This window comes from Rhinatrema bivittatum, chromosome 4 (assembly GCF_901001135.1).
Source record: "Rhinatrema bivittatum chromosome 4, aRhiBiv1.1, whole genome shotgun sequence".
In the NCBI taxonomy this organism is placed as follows: Eukaryota; Metazoa; Chordata; class Amphibia; order Gymnophiona; family Rhinatrematidae; genus Rhinatrema; species Rhinatrema bivittatum.
Genome location: NC_042618.1, coordinates 440,385,557 through 440,400,557, shown reverse-complemented (window position 1 = coordinate 440,400,557; position 15,001 = coordinate 440,385,557). Strand labels below are relative to the sequence as shown.

Here is a 15,001-nt window from a genome sequence, read left to right as displayed (position 1 = left end):
TGATGGTAAATGGAACTCTCTCTGAAGAGAGAGCGGTTTTTAAGCGGTGTACCGCAGGGATCGGTGTTGGGACCGGTCCTTTTCAATATCTTTGTGAGCGACATTGCGGAAGGGATAGAAGGTAAGGTATGTCTTTTTGCGGATGACACTAAGATCTGCAACAGAGTGGACACGCCGGAAGGAGTGGAGAGAATGAGACGGGATTTAAGGAAGATGGAAGAGTGGTCGAAGACATGGCAGCTGACATTCAATGCCAAGAAGTGCAAAGTCATGCATATGGGGAGTGGAAATCCAAATGAACTGTATTCGGTGGGGGGAGAAAGGCTGATGTGCAAGGAGCAGGAGAGAGACCTTGGGGTGATGGTGTCTAATGATCTGAAGTCGGCGAAACAATGTGACAAGGCGATAGCTAAAGCCAGAAGAATGCTGGGCTGCATAGAGAGAGGAATATCGAGTAAGAAAAGGGAAGTGATTATCCCCTTGTACAGGTCCTTGGTGAGACCTCACCTGGAGTATTGTGTTCAGTTCTGGAGACCGTATCTCCGAAGAGACAGAGACAAGATGGAGGCGGTCCAGAGAAGGGTGACCAAAAAGGTGGAAGGTCTTCATCAAATGACTTATGAGGAGAGATTGAAGAATCTAAATATGTACACCCTGGAGGAAAGGAGGAGCAGAGGTGATATGATACAGACTTTCAGATACTTGAAAGGTTTTAATGATCCAAAGACAACGACAAACCTTTTCTGTAGGAAAAAAATCAGCAGAACCAGGGGTCACGATTTGAAGCTCCAGGGAGGAAGACTCAGAACCAATGTCAGGAAGTATTTCTTCACGGAGAGGGTGGTGGATGCCTGGAATGCCCTTCCGAAGGATGTGGTGAAGACCAGAACTGTGAAGGACTTCAAAGGGGCGTGGGATAAACACTGTGGATCCATAAAGTCAAGAGGCCGCCAATGAAGAGTGGGTGACTCGCCAGAATGATGGCTACTGCCTGGACACAATACCCTTATTCAATAAACATACACATGCTTACTGTGACTCCAACATCGCTCTAAGCTTCAACAGCAAGAGGAAATGTGAAAAAAGGATTTGCACTTACAAAGAGGGGAGTAGCTGGCTTGTTACGGCGGTTACTACCCCAAACCAAATATGCCTGATACTTCACTTTCAATGCATATACAGCATAGCTCTCTGCTTCAACGGCAGGGGAGAAGAAAAAAGGGTTCGTACTCACAAAGCGGGGAGTAGCTGGCTTGTTACGGCGGTTACTACCCCAAACCAAATGTGCCTGATACTTCACTTTCCATGCATATCCAGCATGGCTCTTTGCTTCAACGGCATGGGAGAAAGACTGATACATCACGCATTTCCAGCATAGCTCTCTGCTTCTACAGCAGGGGAAAAGAAAAACTGATACTTCACGCATATCCAGCATAGCTTCAACGGCAGGGGAGAAGAAAAAAGGATTCGCAATCACAAAGCGGGGAGTAGCTGGCTTGTTACGGCGGTTACTACCCCAAACCAAATGTGCCTGATACTTCACTTTCAATGCATATCCAGCATGGCTCTCTGCTTCAACGGCAGGAGAGAAGAAAAACTGATACTTCACGCATATCCAGCATAGCTCTCTGCTTCAACGGCAGGGGAGAAAAAAACTGATACTTCACGCATATCCAGCATAGCTCCCTGCTTCAACGGCAGGGGAGAAGAAAAAACAACCAACAAGGGCTGTACAACATAGTCTGGGTAAAACAAATAAGCATGGGTGTAGCTTGCTTATTGCGGCGGTTACTACCCCTACTACCCCTAACTAATCAAGCTAGATATTTCACTTGGATGCAGCTCCATCACTGCTCTGTACATTAATGGTGGGGGTGGAAGGGAAATAGAACCAAGAGCTAAGAGAAACAGATAAGTATGAGAGAAAAAAATGTGTGAAGCTTGCTGGGCAGACTGGATGGGCCATTTGGTCTTCTTCTGCCGTCATTTCTATGTTTCTATGTTTCTATGAAACCAAAGTCCGAAACTTGATGGTGTAGTCGAAGAGACTTCTTTGACCTTGACGAAGATGCAAAAAGCTGGTGCTTGCTACAGCATGCCGTCCAGGGTCATCGAAGGTCCATCGAAACACAGCCATGAACTGAGACAATTCCCTTAGGTGGGAGTCCGACTGTTCCCACAGGGGGGAAGCCCAAGCCAGCGCCTTCCCTTCAAGATGAGATAGAATGAAGTTGACTTTGGTCAGTTCATCCAAGAAGACGGAGGGCTGCAGAGCAAATTACATATAGCATTGGTTGATGAACCCTCTGCAGAGTCTGGAGTCACCGTTGAAACGAGGGGGCGCTGGTAGGGCCAACAGGGCTCGAGGTATCCATGGGGAAGGCTGTGGAAGAGGAGGAGCCAGCATAGGAGCTGGATCACTGGTGCGGTCATTAAGCCGGGTATGGAGACGTCCAATGGAGGAGGCCAATGCCTTAAGGAATTGCTGCTGTTCTTGTACCTTGGATGCCAGGTCAGATATGGCCTGGAGGGCACGTGGCTCCACTGAGTCCATGGCCTTTGCAAACTGTTGCGCTGGAGGTGGACCCTTGGGCCGAGGTGGGCTTCACCCAACCCATAGGTAAGGATCTACGGGTCCCCACCGTCGGCAGGTGGAGTGAGCTGATAGGCAGAGACCGCTGGAGCTTCACCTATACCAGCCCTCATTCCCCGCGAGTTGAGCCTTTGGGTGCCGGGGCCAGCAGGGCTTAGGTGGGCCTCTGTATAGTTGCAGTAGGAGTTGGTTCAGCCCAGAGACAGCAGGTGAGAGATGGTACAGTTTTACTCCAGACTAGGTAATGTCCTGGAAACTCGGGCGCCAATAGAACAAATGCAGACAGGGGGCGCTCGAGCAAAAGTAGGCCGAAGCCTGATGAAACCACATCCAGGGAGTAAGCAGAAGAGGCGTCCAATGGTAGGCATGAGTCAGGGCTGGCGGCGATCCGAAGGCAGTGGCAAGCAAGGCTGAGGTCTGATCACGAAGTTAGTCAAGAGCGTAGTCAAGCAAGGCTGAGGTCTGATCACGGAGATAGTCAATATTGTAGTCAAACAAAGCTGAGGTCTGATCGCGGAGATAGTCAATAGCATAATCAGGCAAGGCGAAGTTCTAGGTTTGGAGATAAGCAATGCGTAATCGGACAAAGCAGAGGTCTGGTGCTGGAAATAGGCAGTAGCGTAGTCAGACGAAGCGGAGGTCTGGGTCTGGAGGTAGGCAGTACTGTAGTCAGGTGAAGTGGAGGTATGGAGATAGGCAGTACCGTAGTCAGGTGAAGTGGAGGTCTAGTCTGGAGATGGGCAGTAGCATAGTCAGGCGAAGCAGAGGTCTGGGTCTGGAGATAGACAGTGGCAGCATCAGGCAAAGCGAGGTCAAAGTCTGTGTAGTCAATCCGAAGCATAAGCAGGGTAGGAACAAAGGGACAGGAACCAGGAACAACGAGGAACAGGAACACAGGGTTGAGACGAATCTCTAGAAGCAACGAGTACTCGACCAGCAAGGGGACCTGTTGCAAAGGCAACACTAGGGAGCAGGGCCTGAGCTTAAATTCTGAGATTAGGTTGACGTCATCAACCGGGGCCGCGGCTAGGTTCCCTACATAAGAGTCAATGATGCGTGCGAGCGTGCCTAGGGAGGGGCGGGCGCAAGTAGCAGCGTCTCTCTGCAGGCCATGCGGAGAGGCCTGACGAGAAGTGGAAGCAGGAGCAAGAATGTCAGGGACTGTGGCAGAGCCGGAGGCACCGGGGGAGGCCCGAGGACGAAGCTGATGGCCCACCGCCACCAGTGAGGAGGAACCAGTGGCTGGAATTACAGTAGAAAGGTGAGGAGGCCGTGCCGCGGGTCTGCCGCGGACGGCATCCGTAACACCATCATTCTGGGAGGATTAGATAGACAGTCCACAAGGCCCGCTGATGATGCCTGCTAATAGGAGGCAAGAACTGACTAAGTCAATGCAATTACAATAAAATTGATTGGAAGATCTGTGTAACTTGAGCTTTTTGAAGAAACTAATGATGAAACTGGTTATAGCAGGACCTGCAATATTTTAAATTATACTTAATAAAGCTTCTAAAATATTTTCATTGGCTTAACCAAGAAATATTTTTTGCCATCTTATTTTTTCTTCTCTTGTATCAGTTTGGGAATTCTGGATTTTGGAAGTAAAACACTACTGGATGATAAACAAACTCTAGCAAAGCTCAGTGAATGCAGGGTAGGGGTATGCTTGGAAAAAAGATTTTGTATTATATTGTTTTGGTTAATTTTATGTTTCTATTTTATTTTCCCATTTATATTGTTCATTTCATTGTAGCATGTGCTATTTTTTACAACACATTTTTGTTTTCTACAATGTGCATGCTAAATCTCATGTACGTTGCATGCTAAAATGACATAAATTATATTTTGTAAGTGTTTAATGTAATTTCAGACAGAAAAAGACATAAATCAATATAAATATATCATTTTTATTTTAAAATGACTGCATAGTCACAGTGCAGGGTTTTCCTGTATTTTAGAGGTACAACTAGCTGTTGTGATATAGGTAGTGTCTTTCCCCTGATGATTTTCACCTAAGATGAAGAATGTATGAAATGTAACATTTCATTATTTAGAAAAAGTAACTTTCCTAGCTTTGGTATTTGAGTTAATAACATCCTCTCACCTAAACAAAAAATTACTTTATAAAGCAGAAAAGCTTCTTTGAGACCAGTAATGCAATTGACTATCAAATTCTGCTTCATCTTTACTTATGGTAGACAGAGTTTATCTCACTCATATGCTTAGAACTCTAGATTCAAAAAGGTAACTAACTAGAGCTGGGCATATTGTTGCAAACATCTTGGGGACATTTACCCACAAGGAAGAATGGCATACCTAAGATTTGCATCTACCTGTCTGCAGATAATTTTTGGCACAAAACTATGTGCATAGTTTTGAAAAATCAAAACTATGGACGATGTTGAATTCTCCACCTTCTCTCCACCTTCTCTCCACCCCTGGGACTGCCTCTACAGTCCATGGGTGAAAGTACACACATTATTTAACCACATGTCCACTTTTATCTTCAAACTGGTCAGGCAGTTTTTAAGCCCTGATTTCCACAGTTAAAATGCTTTTATTTACCTATGGTAAGGGCTTTGAATATTGGCCTGAAAATGGGGAAAACTCTTTCGTTCATCTGGCTTTTAGAATGCTATGATCCTCTTTTCTTCAAACAAGCCCATGAATACATCTAATTTCTGAACTGAGTTGGCTGACCGGCTGGCTAAAAAATTCCATGAAATCTGATTTTTGTTTCAGGATTTGTTTTCAGTGAGGTTAACTGGTGAATTATACAGCATTTCCTGCACTTAATTCCTTATTTAGTGCAGACTTGGAAGATACTTAGCATTCCTAAATCTCTTGTTTCATTCAGTTATGTCATGCTTTATCATAGGAAGCATTTATGCTAATACAGAAGGCAGAAACTGAAGAAACTGCATTAAATTCATCTTCTGTCAAACAAGAAGACACTGTGATCAGAGGGAAAAATAATGTCCCACCTTCTCCTATATTGATTTCCAGAACATATTCCTCTATGACATTTAAAGCAGCTGCATTTGCTTCAGATGTAAAGGTAATATTTTTCTTTATGTTTTATAACAATTTTTACAAAATATACCTTCCAGGAAAGGTGGTATGTCAAGGGTAGTCATTTTTTATGTCCATTAGCTCTTGATAGTAAAGCATTTTTAAAAATTGTCCTTTACCATTTTTCAGCAAAAGGCTGAAACAAAAGATTATGAAGTCAATTTTCAAAAGACTAGATCCTCTTGCATGAAAATTGCAACCCACATACTAGTAAAATTATGTGCATACTGTCACAGTGCGCATACTTTAGTCTGGATTAAAAAATGTTCCTGGAGGTATGGTGAGATCAGGGGAGTAAACTAGAATTTAATTTTCAAATCTACACTTGCAGTTTTGCCCCTTTCCTCCACTCACTAAAACCAAGAGCAAAATACGCAGGTGCATTTCTACCCATATACATGTAAATGAATATTCAAAGAGAAACTACCTAGCGCATTTCTCTTTGAAAATTCACTGAAAAGTGCTCAGTACAAAAATACCTGCATACTTTGTCACTAGATAGCTTAGTGAAAATTGCTCCTAATATTAAAAGATAACTTCTTGAGATATTCTTTATTTTTAAAAGGTTTCTTGGTACTGTTTACTTGGCCGAAAAGCTTCAGGAGATAATATGAACATAAGGATAAATGATTATCACATTCCAGATACAGGAGAAAAGGTGAGATAAGGTTGAAACTTATGCATGTGTTGAGATTCTATTAGATTTCTTTTGACCATTTTTTCATGTCATTAAATAAACACCTTCCCAAATGTGTAATTATCACTGTAGTTAGCTATTACAACAGACAGTTTAGACAGGCTTGAATAATGGCCACTTTCTCAGTCTTGGATATGGAAGAGTGAGGTGCAAGCATATAGACTGCCTAATTTGTCTGATATCTCCCACATACACTAAACTAACCAAAAATTAAAAGCACAAATAAAAGAACTATATATAATGTGCTTCCTTTCTGAAACTCTTGTATTTCAGGAACTCTAAGAGGTCAGTATTCAAAGCATGTTCAGTGCTATTTAGCCAAATAAGCGGGACTTAAGCAGCTAAGAAACACCCACTGAAAATGCGCCCACATTCAGTAGTCACCGCTTAGCCATAAAAATCCCTTATATGTTAAAAAAGTTAGCCGCGTAAGTTGTGGGCGGGCAGTGGGCAAATCGGGGCAGAGTGAGTTAGCCGTACAACTTATGAAGGTAACTGCTGATATTTGGACTTAGCGTCATAAGTTGTACGACTAAACTAGATATGCCATAGAGCAGGTCTAACCTTAGCCAGTTAGACTTATCCGGCTAAGCGCTCAGTTATACATGTATATTCAGCGGCATAGCTGTGCCGTTAAATGTGCATTGTAACTTAGCCGTTTAAGTTCTGACTGGCTAAAGCCTGGATTTATCAAAATGCACTAAATATCGCATGCGATAGGAAAAGGGGCATGTTTTATGGTAATAGGCTGTTTATCATAAAGTATGCTATCTTAGCACTTCACATAGGGGGTCATTTTCAAAGGAGTTACGCATGTAAATGTGACATATTATCGTAGCAATTTTCAAAAGCTATTTACTCGAGTAAAGTGCACTTACTTGAGTAAATCCTATGGACAATTCAATGGCATATATTGTAGCAATTTTGAAAAGCCCACTTACTTGAGTAAAGTGTATTTACTCGAGCAAAAACCAGTTTTGCTCAAGTAAATGCTTTTTAAAATCTACCCCATAGGTATTAGTGCAAACTGTGATAACTTTTTCGCACTTTGCAATAAGTGCCAGAATTATTGTATTTCCTACCTATAACCACTAGGGAGAGAGACAGAGAGAGAGAGAGAGCACCTAGCTATAAGGCCCTCAAACTAGGTAGGTATTTATATCTCTATATGAGGCCTACCTAGCTACTCGAGGTAAGGTTTAGGTATTAGTGTATTTATGTATTTATTTATTAATTTTTATATACCGAGATTCGATCTGAGATATCACATTGGTTCACATTCAGGTACTGCAGGTATTTCCCTATTTATTATTTTTTAGGGGTTAGGGGCCACTTTGACATTCAGAGTGCGACGTACGAACAGAACAGTGCACTCTTGTGAAGATTTGATGACCTTCGGAGTGAGGAAACTCACCCAAAGATGAGATTTGAGCAATGTTCTCTCAACCTAGCGTGATGTTACCCAGGTAGAGAGTCCATCAAGTTAGGTTGAGAGAACATTGCACAAATCTCATCTTTGGGTGAGTTTCCTCACTCCGAAGGTCATTAAATCTTCACAAGAGTGCACTGTTTTGTTCATACGTCGCACTGTGAATGTCAAAGTGGCCCCTAACCCCTACACTAATACCTAAACCTCACATTGAGTAGCTAGGTGGGCCTCATATAGAGGTATAAATACCTACCTAGTATGAGGGCCTTATAGCTAGTCTGTCTGTCTGTCTGTCTCTCTCTCCCTCTCCCCTAGCAGCTTAAAATACTGAAAACACTATTTGCACAAACATCACAAAGTGCAATAAAGCCACACCACATGGCTTAACACAAATGAAAAAGGTGTAGTTAAAGCCATGCCAATATATGGCTTTGCAAAGCTGGCCCACTTGGCCAGAAACTCCTCCCCTCATGCGTTATGGCATTTTCACATATAGCACTTTGATAAATGATCCCCTAAGTTACTTAAGCAGCCAGTTTTGAATAATGTCCCCTAAATGTTTTGTATTGTAAATTGCTGGTTGACTATTGGTTTTTGCTTCAGTGGGCTGGAGTCCCTCAGGGCTCCTCCCTTTCACCAACTTTGTTTAATATTTATATGGCCCCATTGTGCAGATTCTTAGCGGGTCTGGGATTGGTACATTACTTATTTGCAGATGATATCCAGATTTTATTACCTATAAAAGATTCCTTGTCGGCCACATTGAAACTCTGGGATGTGTACTACAAATCAATAAAACAACTTCTTACACACATGTCATTGGCACTAAACAATGCTAAAACTGAAATACTGCTTATCTGTAATAAGGTAACAATTATTATTAAACAATCGTTTAATAATGTAACAATCGTTGGATGTAATTGTATATTTGTTTAATTGTTCAATCTGTTTGATGTAATTTTCTGTTCCTTGTTCTGTGTAAACCGAAGTGGTATGCACTAGTGCATGAACTCCAGTATATAAAAGCCTTTAAATAAAAAAATAACAGAGAAAATAGAGACTGACATCTCAAATTGTCCCCCTTCATATAAGATCCAACATGATGCCAGAGACTTGGGTTGTATCCTTGACTCTGAGCTTAATATGAAAACTTCAGTGAAGGCCATCATAAAAGATGGTTTTCATAAACTGCGAGTGCTAAGGAGATTTAAGCCATTATTGCACTCAAATGATTTTCGAATTGTGGTACAGGCATTAATTTTACCTAAATTAGATTACTGTAATGCCCTATGGCTGGGTCTACCATTATCGACTATCCGCCCGCTGCAACTGTTGCAGAACGCCGCGGCACGACTTCTAACTGATACAAAAAAGTTCGATCATGTTTCTCCGGTACTGATGGGATTACATTGGTTGCCGGTTCAGTCCCGTATCCAATACAAGTGTCTAACTTTAATTCATAAAGCCATCTATGGCAGGAATTCTGAATGACTAAATGCCTCATTACGCATTCATGTTCCAGCACGGAATCTGAGATCACTTGGTCAGGCCCTGTTGACCATACCATCACCCAAACTGGCCCATCTTAGCTCAGTGAGGGAGAGGTCCTTGTCTTTGGCAGGACCAAAGATGTGGAATTCTTTACCTGTTGAAATTCGGACAGAGGAGAACATCAATAGCTTCTGGAAGCAGATAAAAACCTGCTTATTCGAGCAGGCTTTTACTCTAAATAATTGACCCCTCCTACTACAGCTGTTTAGCTGATGAGATAGAATAAGGGGAACTAGGGGAGGAAGGGTTAAGAGGGAGGGGGTTAGATGGGATAGAAGATGGGAAGAAGGGTAGAATTGAGGAGGAAGGAGAAGAAATGGTTGGATTTTACTTATTATTGTATTTAAAATGGTTTTAGTCTTAATTTAATGTTTTGGTGATGTAATATGTATAATGATATGTTTAGCATATATGTGTTTTGAATGCTGCTACTGCAAATTCAATCAATGTAAACCGCCTTGAAATTAATTTGAAAGCCGGTATATAAAGCTGAATAAATAAATAAATAAATAAGTTGTCATAAATGTTCCCTCACATCAAAAAAGGTTTACTGTAAAAAGGCTTTGTAATTACGCTGTGTTCTTTTTACTGTGTGTATTCTTAAATAATATATAGTGTATCATTAGAATTCATTGTATTAATAGATCCCAGCTGTTGGAGATAACATTTTGGAAGCAAACGGCCTAGAAGCCAATGAAAAATACATATTTGCTGTTGCAGCTTATTCTTCAGATGGAAAACTCATTGGTGATGCTATAGGGGCACCAACAAAACCAATCCTTGCTTATCCACCACTTTCTGCTCTTGTTACCTGGACATACATGGTGCAGGTAAAAAGGATTTTTAAAATCAGATTTACATTATTACTTAGGACCCTAGTTAGTAAAGATTCTCTGAAAACAAGTTGTTCACTTTAAGCCCTCAAGTAGATCATGTGACTATGCTTAGTTTGAAATGGACAGAATCTTTCAGAGATCTGGAAAGGCAAAAACTTTTCACTGCTCATACATAGTACTTCCTGAGCTGCAGAGAACTTGTGACTCCCTTCATTTGCTTTTTGTTTGATGTGATCATCAGACACTTTTTCTGGGCTGTGTCCCCGCAGAACATTGCATGAATTTTCTTTAACCTTCTTCTGACTTGTCTGCCAAAACTTGCCCTAGTTTTCTGTATTTATGGCTTTTGATACTTTTTAAGTTTTATATTTTTCTTTATCAATCCTGCTGAGCTGGCCCATGATTTTCTTTGATATATGTTTGGGTCCAGAAGGATGGGTTTTGAGCCTTTCTTTCTGGTGAGTTAAAGTCTGATTCCTTGAAGCTGGTGCTGAAAGCTAGGCCTGTGGAGTCACACTGACTGCTGATGAATAGGCTGCATCAAAAGTATCCTCAACCTTTTTGGTTCCTCAGTCAGAAAACATGTTGAGGAATTGAAAGAAATCTCACGTCTCGTGCTCAAGTTGAGACCACAGCACTCAGCACTTTAGCAAGGAACTGAAAGGAATCAGTGTTGGGCATGGAGTGTAAACTTAGATGCTTCAATGTGTGACTTCAATGCACAGCTCTGAGATCCAGAAAGTGTAGGAGGTTCCACACTATTCAACAAGGCTGCATCTGAAGGTGAACTCTACTTCTCAGGCACACACAATGATGTACTGGTCTCCAGAGATCCAGGGCGAAGTCTTTGACCTTGACCTTCAGAAATCCATGGAGGATATCTATTCCTCTAGTATGCTGACTCTGATGTGGTCATTGGCACTCTTTGAGGTGAAGTTGGACAGAAGAATAACCAAAGTGTTTGCTTGTCATGCTACTTGCATCAAGGTGCAAGCATGATTCCCCTTGGTGCATTGAGTGATCCACTTCTTAGTACTTCTTTGATGCTGAGTGTATTGTTGTTGACTGAAGACCCACTCCCCAAATCTGTCTCAGTGCCATCTGTGCAAAATCTGATTCTAGTGGTTTTGGAGTGGGAAGCCTCTCCTTCTCCTTGTCCTCTGTCAGTCCCAAAGCCCAAGGATGCAAGTTTTAGGCCATAAAGGTCCTCAGCTCCAGAATCAGTGTAGTTTCAAACTTCCATTCAACCGTTTTCTAAGTTGGAGTCTGTGGATTCTTTGGGCTCTGGATATGTATCAAAGAAGTACTGTTTTGAAGAGGACCTCCTATCAAGGCCCTCTCTGCCACTGATCAGAAATAGGTCTGCACCTGAGGGAAGGAAGGGGATGATGGAGGGCTGTTAGGGGACTAATAATTTGTTGACATTGGATGAGAGGGAGGGAAGAGGATTCTGTCAGGGGAACTTATTTTTCTTAACATTGGGCGGAAGGGAAGGGGGATCATGAGAGGGACCTCTGGAGGAGTTCTTTTTTTTTTTTATATTGAGAGGAGGGGAACGTTTGTTCAAAGCATGTACCCATCTAACTTAACAATTTAAGCTAGTTTTTATCCACAATTTAACCAGCTAAGTTGTGGCTGAAAAGTGCCCTTTCTAAAGATAGCTGGCGAAAAATAGCCAGATATCTTATCTATTCTTCTTCTTTTTTAAAATGTCCCCAATACTATTTAAAGACATTAGATCATTTCAAATTCTTAACTATATATTTTTCAGATTTCCTATCAGGTTGGCCATTATAGACTGGCCAAGAAAGCATTCTCAGTTTTGTGGAAACATTTTGTCTTCGAACCTTCTTCCCCTTCATCTGATGTTTCAGTTGTTTCTGCAAGCAACAGAGTGAATGTTTCTCAGAAAAGGTACAGTAGTCTTTAAACAATAGATTGAAGCACCAGGTACTATTTTTATGTTGAAAACTACACAGCTGAAAATGGAGGCTTTCAAGTGTTTGCCTTTTATTGGATCTCTTCTATGTATTTTAACTGTTAGCTTTTGTCTCCTTTACAACATGCTGATAAGCATTAAGACTCACCAGTGTCAGATACATATCTTCAGGAAGGGAATATTGGTTCTAGAATTTTACCCAGTAATTGGCTTCTGATAATGTAATTTAGTCATTTCCATTTAATCTTTGTCCTGCTATTTGACTGATGTTTTATTCTTTTCTTTCCTTATATGCTCCCCAGATGCTTTTCTCCTCCTTCACCTATTTTAGTTTGCCTGCTTCCATTTCTAATCATCATATGTACTAGCAACTAACACTTTGTAAAGTGACTTTTATAATGGTTCAATAAAAATATGTTGAGAATTGTTATAGTACTGATAAGAATCAATGGGGAAGATTTTCAAAAGCTACGCGTGTAAGATACGCGCATAACCCGAGAAAATCTGCCCCTGTGCACGCCGAGCCTATTTTGCATAGGCTCGGCGGCGCGCACAAGCCCCGGGATGCGCGTATGTCCCGAGGCTTTCAAAAATGGGCGGGCTGGGGGGCGGGGCTGGGGGCGTGGCGGCGGTTTAGGGGTGGTCCGGGGGCGGTCCCGAATCCTCCGGCACAGTGGCCTGTGCCAGTGTTATTAAAGCTCTATTGTTAAAGCTGGGAATTAGCAATCTGTTATTAGAGGAACGCAAGATTTGGTGAAAGAAGTAACAATGGTGGGGCCACTTGGCAACAGTGATCATAACATGATCAAATTTAAACTAATAACTGGAAGGGGGACAATAAGTAAATCTGCAGCTCTAACACTAAATTTTAAAAAGGGAAACTTTGATAAAATGAGGAAAATAGTTAGAAAAAAACTGAAAGGTGCAGCTGCAAAGGTTAAAAGTGTTCAACAGGCTTGGACATTGTTTAAAAATACAATCCTAGAGGCGCAGTCCATATGAATTCCGCGCATTAAGAAAGGTGGAAGGAAGGCAAAACGATTACCGTCATGGTTAAAAGGTGAGGTGAAAGAGGCTATTTTAGCCAAAAAAACATCCTTCAAAAATTGGAAGAAGGATCCATCTGAAGAAAATAGGATAAAACATAAGCATTGTCAAGGTAAGTGTAAAACATTGATAAGACAGGCGAAGAGAGAATTTGAAATGAAGTTGGCCATAGAGGCAAAAACTCATAATAAAAACTTTTTTAAATATATCCAAAGCAAGAAACCTGTGAGGGAGTCGGTTGGACCATTAGATGACAGAGGGGTTAAAGGGGCTCTTAGGGAAGATAAGGCCATTGCAGAAAGACTAAATGAATTCTTTGCCTCCGTGTTTACTAATGAGGATGTTGGGGAGATACCAGTTCCGGAGATGGTTTTCAGGGGTGATGACTCAGACGAACTGAACGAAATCACTGTGAACCTGGAAGATGTAGTAGGCCAGATTGACAAACTAAAGAGTAGCAAATCACCTGGACCGGATGGTATGCATCCTAGGGTTCTGAAGGAACTAAAAAATGAAATTTCTGATCTATTAGTTAAAATTTGTAACCTATCATTAAAATCATCCATTGTACCTGAAGACTGGAGGGTGGCCAATGTAACCCAAATATTTAAAAAAGGCTCCAGGGGCGATCCGGGTAATTATAGACCAGTGAGCCTGACTTCAGTGCCGGGAAAAATAGTGGAAACTATTCTCAAGATCAAAATTGTAGAGCATATAGAAAGACATGATTTAATGGGACACATTCAACATGGATTTACCCAAGGGAAGTCTTGCCTAACAAATCTGCTTCATTTTTTTGAAGGGGTTAATAAACATGTGGATAAAGGTGAACCGGTAGATGTAGTGTATTTGGATTTTCAGAAGGCGTTTGACAAAGTCCCTCATGAGAGGCTTCTACGAAAACTAAAAAGTAATGGGATAGGAGGTGATGTCCTTTCGTGGATTACAAACTGGTTAAAAGACAGGAAACAGAGAGTAGGATTAAATGGTCAATATTCTCAGTGGAAAAGGGTAAACAGTGGAGTACCTCAGGGATCTGTATTGGGACCGGTGCTTTTCAATATATATATAAATGATCTGGAAAGGAATACGACGAGTGAGGTTATCAAATTTGCGGATGATACAAAATTATTCAGAGTAGTTAAATCACAGGCAGACTGTGATACATTACAGGAGGACCTTGCAAGACTGGAAGATTGGGCATCCAAATGGCAGATGAAATTTAATGTGGACAAGTGCAAGGTGATGCACATAGGGAAAAATAACCCTTGCTGTAGTTACACGATGTTAGGTTCCATGTTAGGAGCTACCACCCAGGAAAAAGATCTAGGCATCATAGTGGATAATACTTTAAAATCGTCAGCTCAGTGTGCTGCAGCAGTCAAAAAGCAAATAGAATGTTAGGAATTATTAGGAAGGGAATGGTTAATAGAACGGAAAATGTCATAATGCCTCTGTATCGCTCCATGGTGAGACCGCACCTTGAATACTGTGTACAATTCTGGTCGCCGCATCTCAAAAAAGATATAGTTGCGATGGAGAAGGTACAGAGAAGGGCAACCAAAATGATAAAGGGGATGGAACAGCTCCCCTATGAGGAAAGGCTGAAGAGGTTAGGGCTGTTCAGCTTGGAGAAGAGACGGCTGAGGGGGGATATGATAGAGGTCTTTAAGATCATGAGAGGTCTTGAACGAGTAGATGTGACTCGGTTATTTACACTTTCGAATAATAGAAGGACTAGGGGGCATTCCATAAGTTAGCAAGTAACACATTTAAGACTAATCGGAGAAAATTCTTTTTCACTCAACGCACAATAAAGCTCTGGAATTTGTTGCCA

At 41.6% G+C, this 15,001-nt stretch overlaps 1 protein-coding gene across 1 annotated transcript in view; it reads left to right on the top strand.

Annotated features, from left to right (window-relative positions):
• Window positions 1-15,001, top strand: part of CFAP54 (cilia and flagella associated protein 54) — a 1,106,494-nt gene that overhangs the window by 243,210 nt on the left and 848,283 nt on the right. Inside the window, exons 20-23 of the mRNA XM_029597529.1 lie at window positions 5,472-5,651; window positions 6,231-6,323; window positions 9,987-10,172; window positions 11,950-12,092. Coding sequence (XP_029453389.1) covers window positions 5,472-5,651; window positions 6,231-6,323; window positions 9,987-10,172; window positions 11,950-12,092 — 602 coding nt within the window. The remainder of the gene's footprint in view (window positions 1-5,471; window positions 5,652-6,230; window positions 6,324-9,986; window positions 10,173-11,949; window positions 12,093-15,001) is intronic.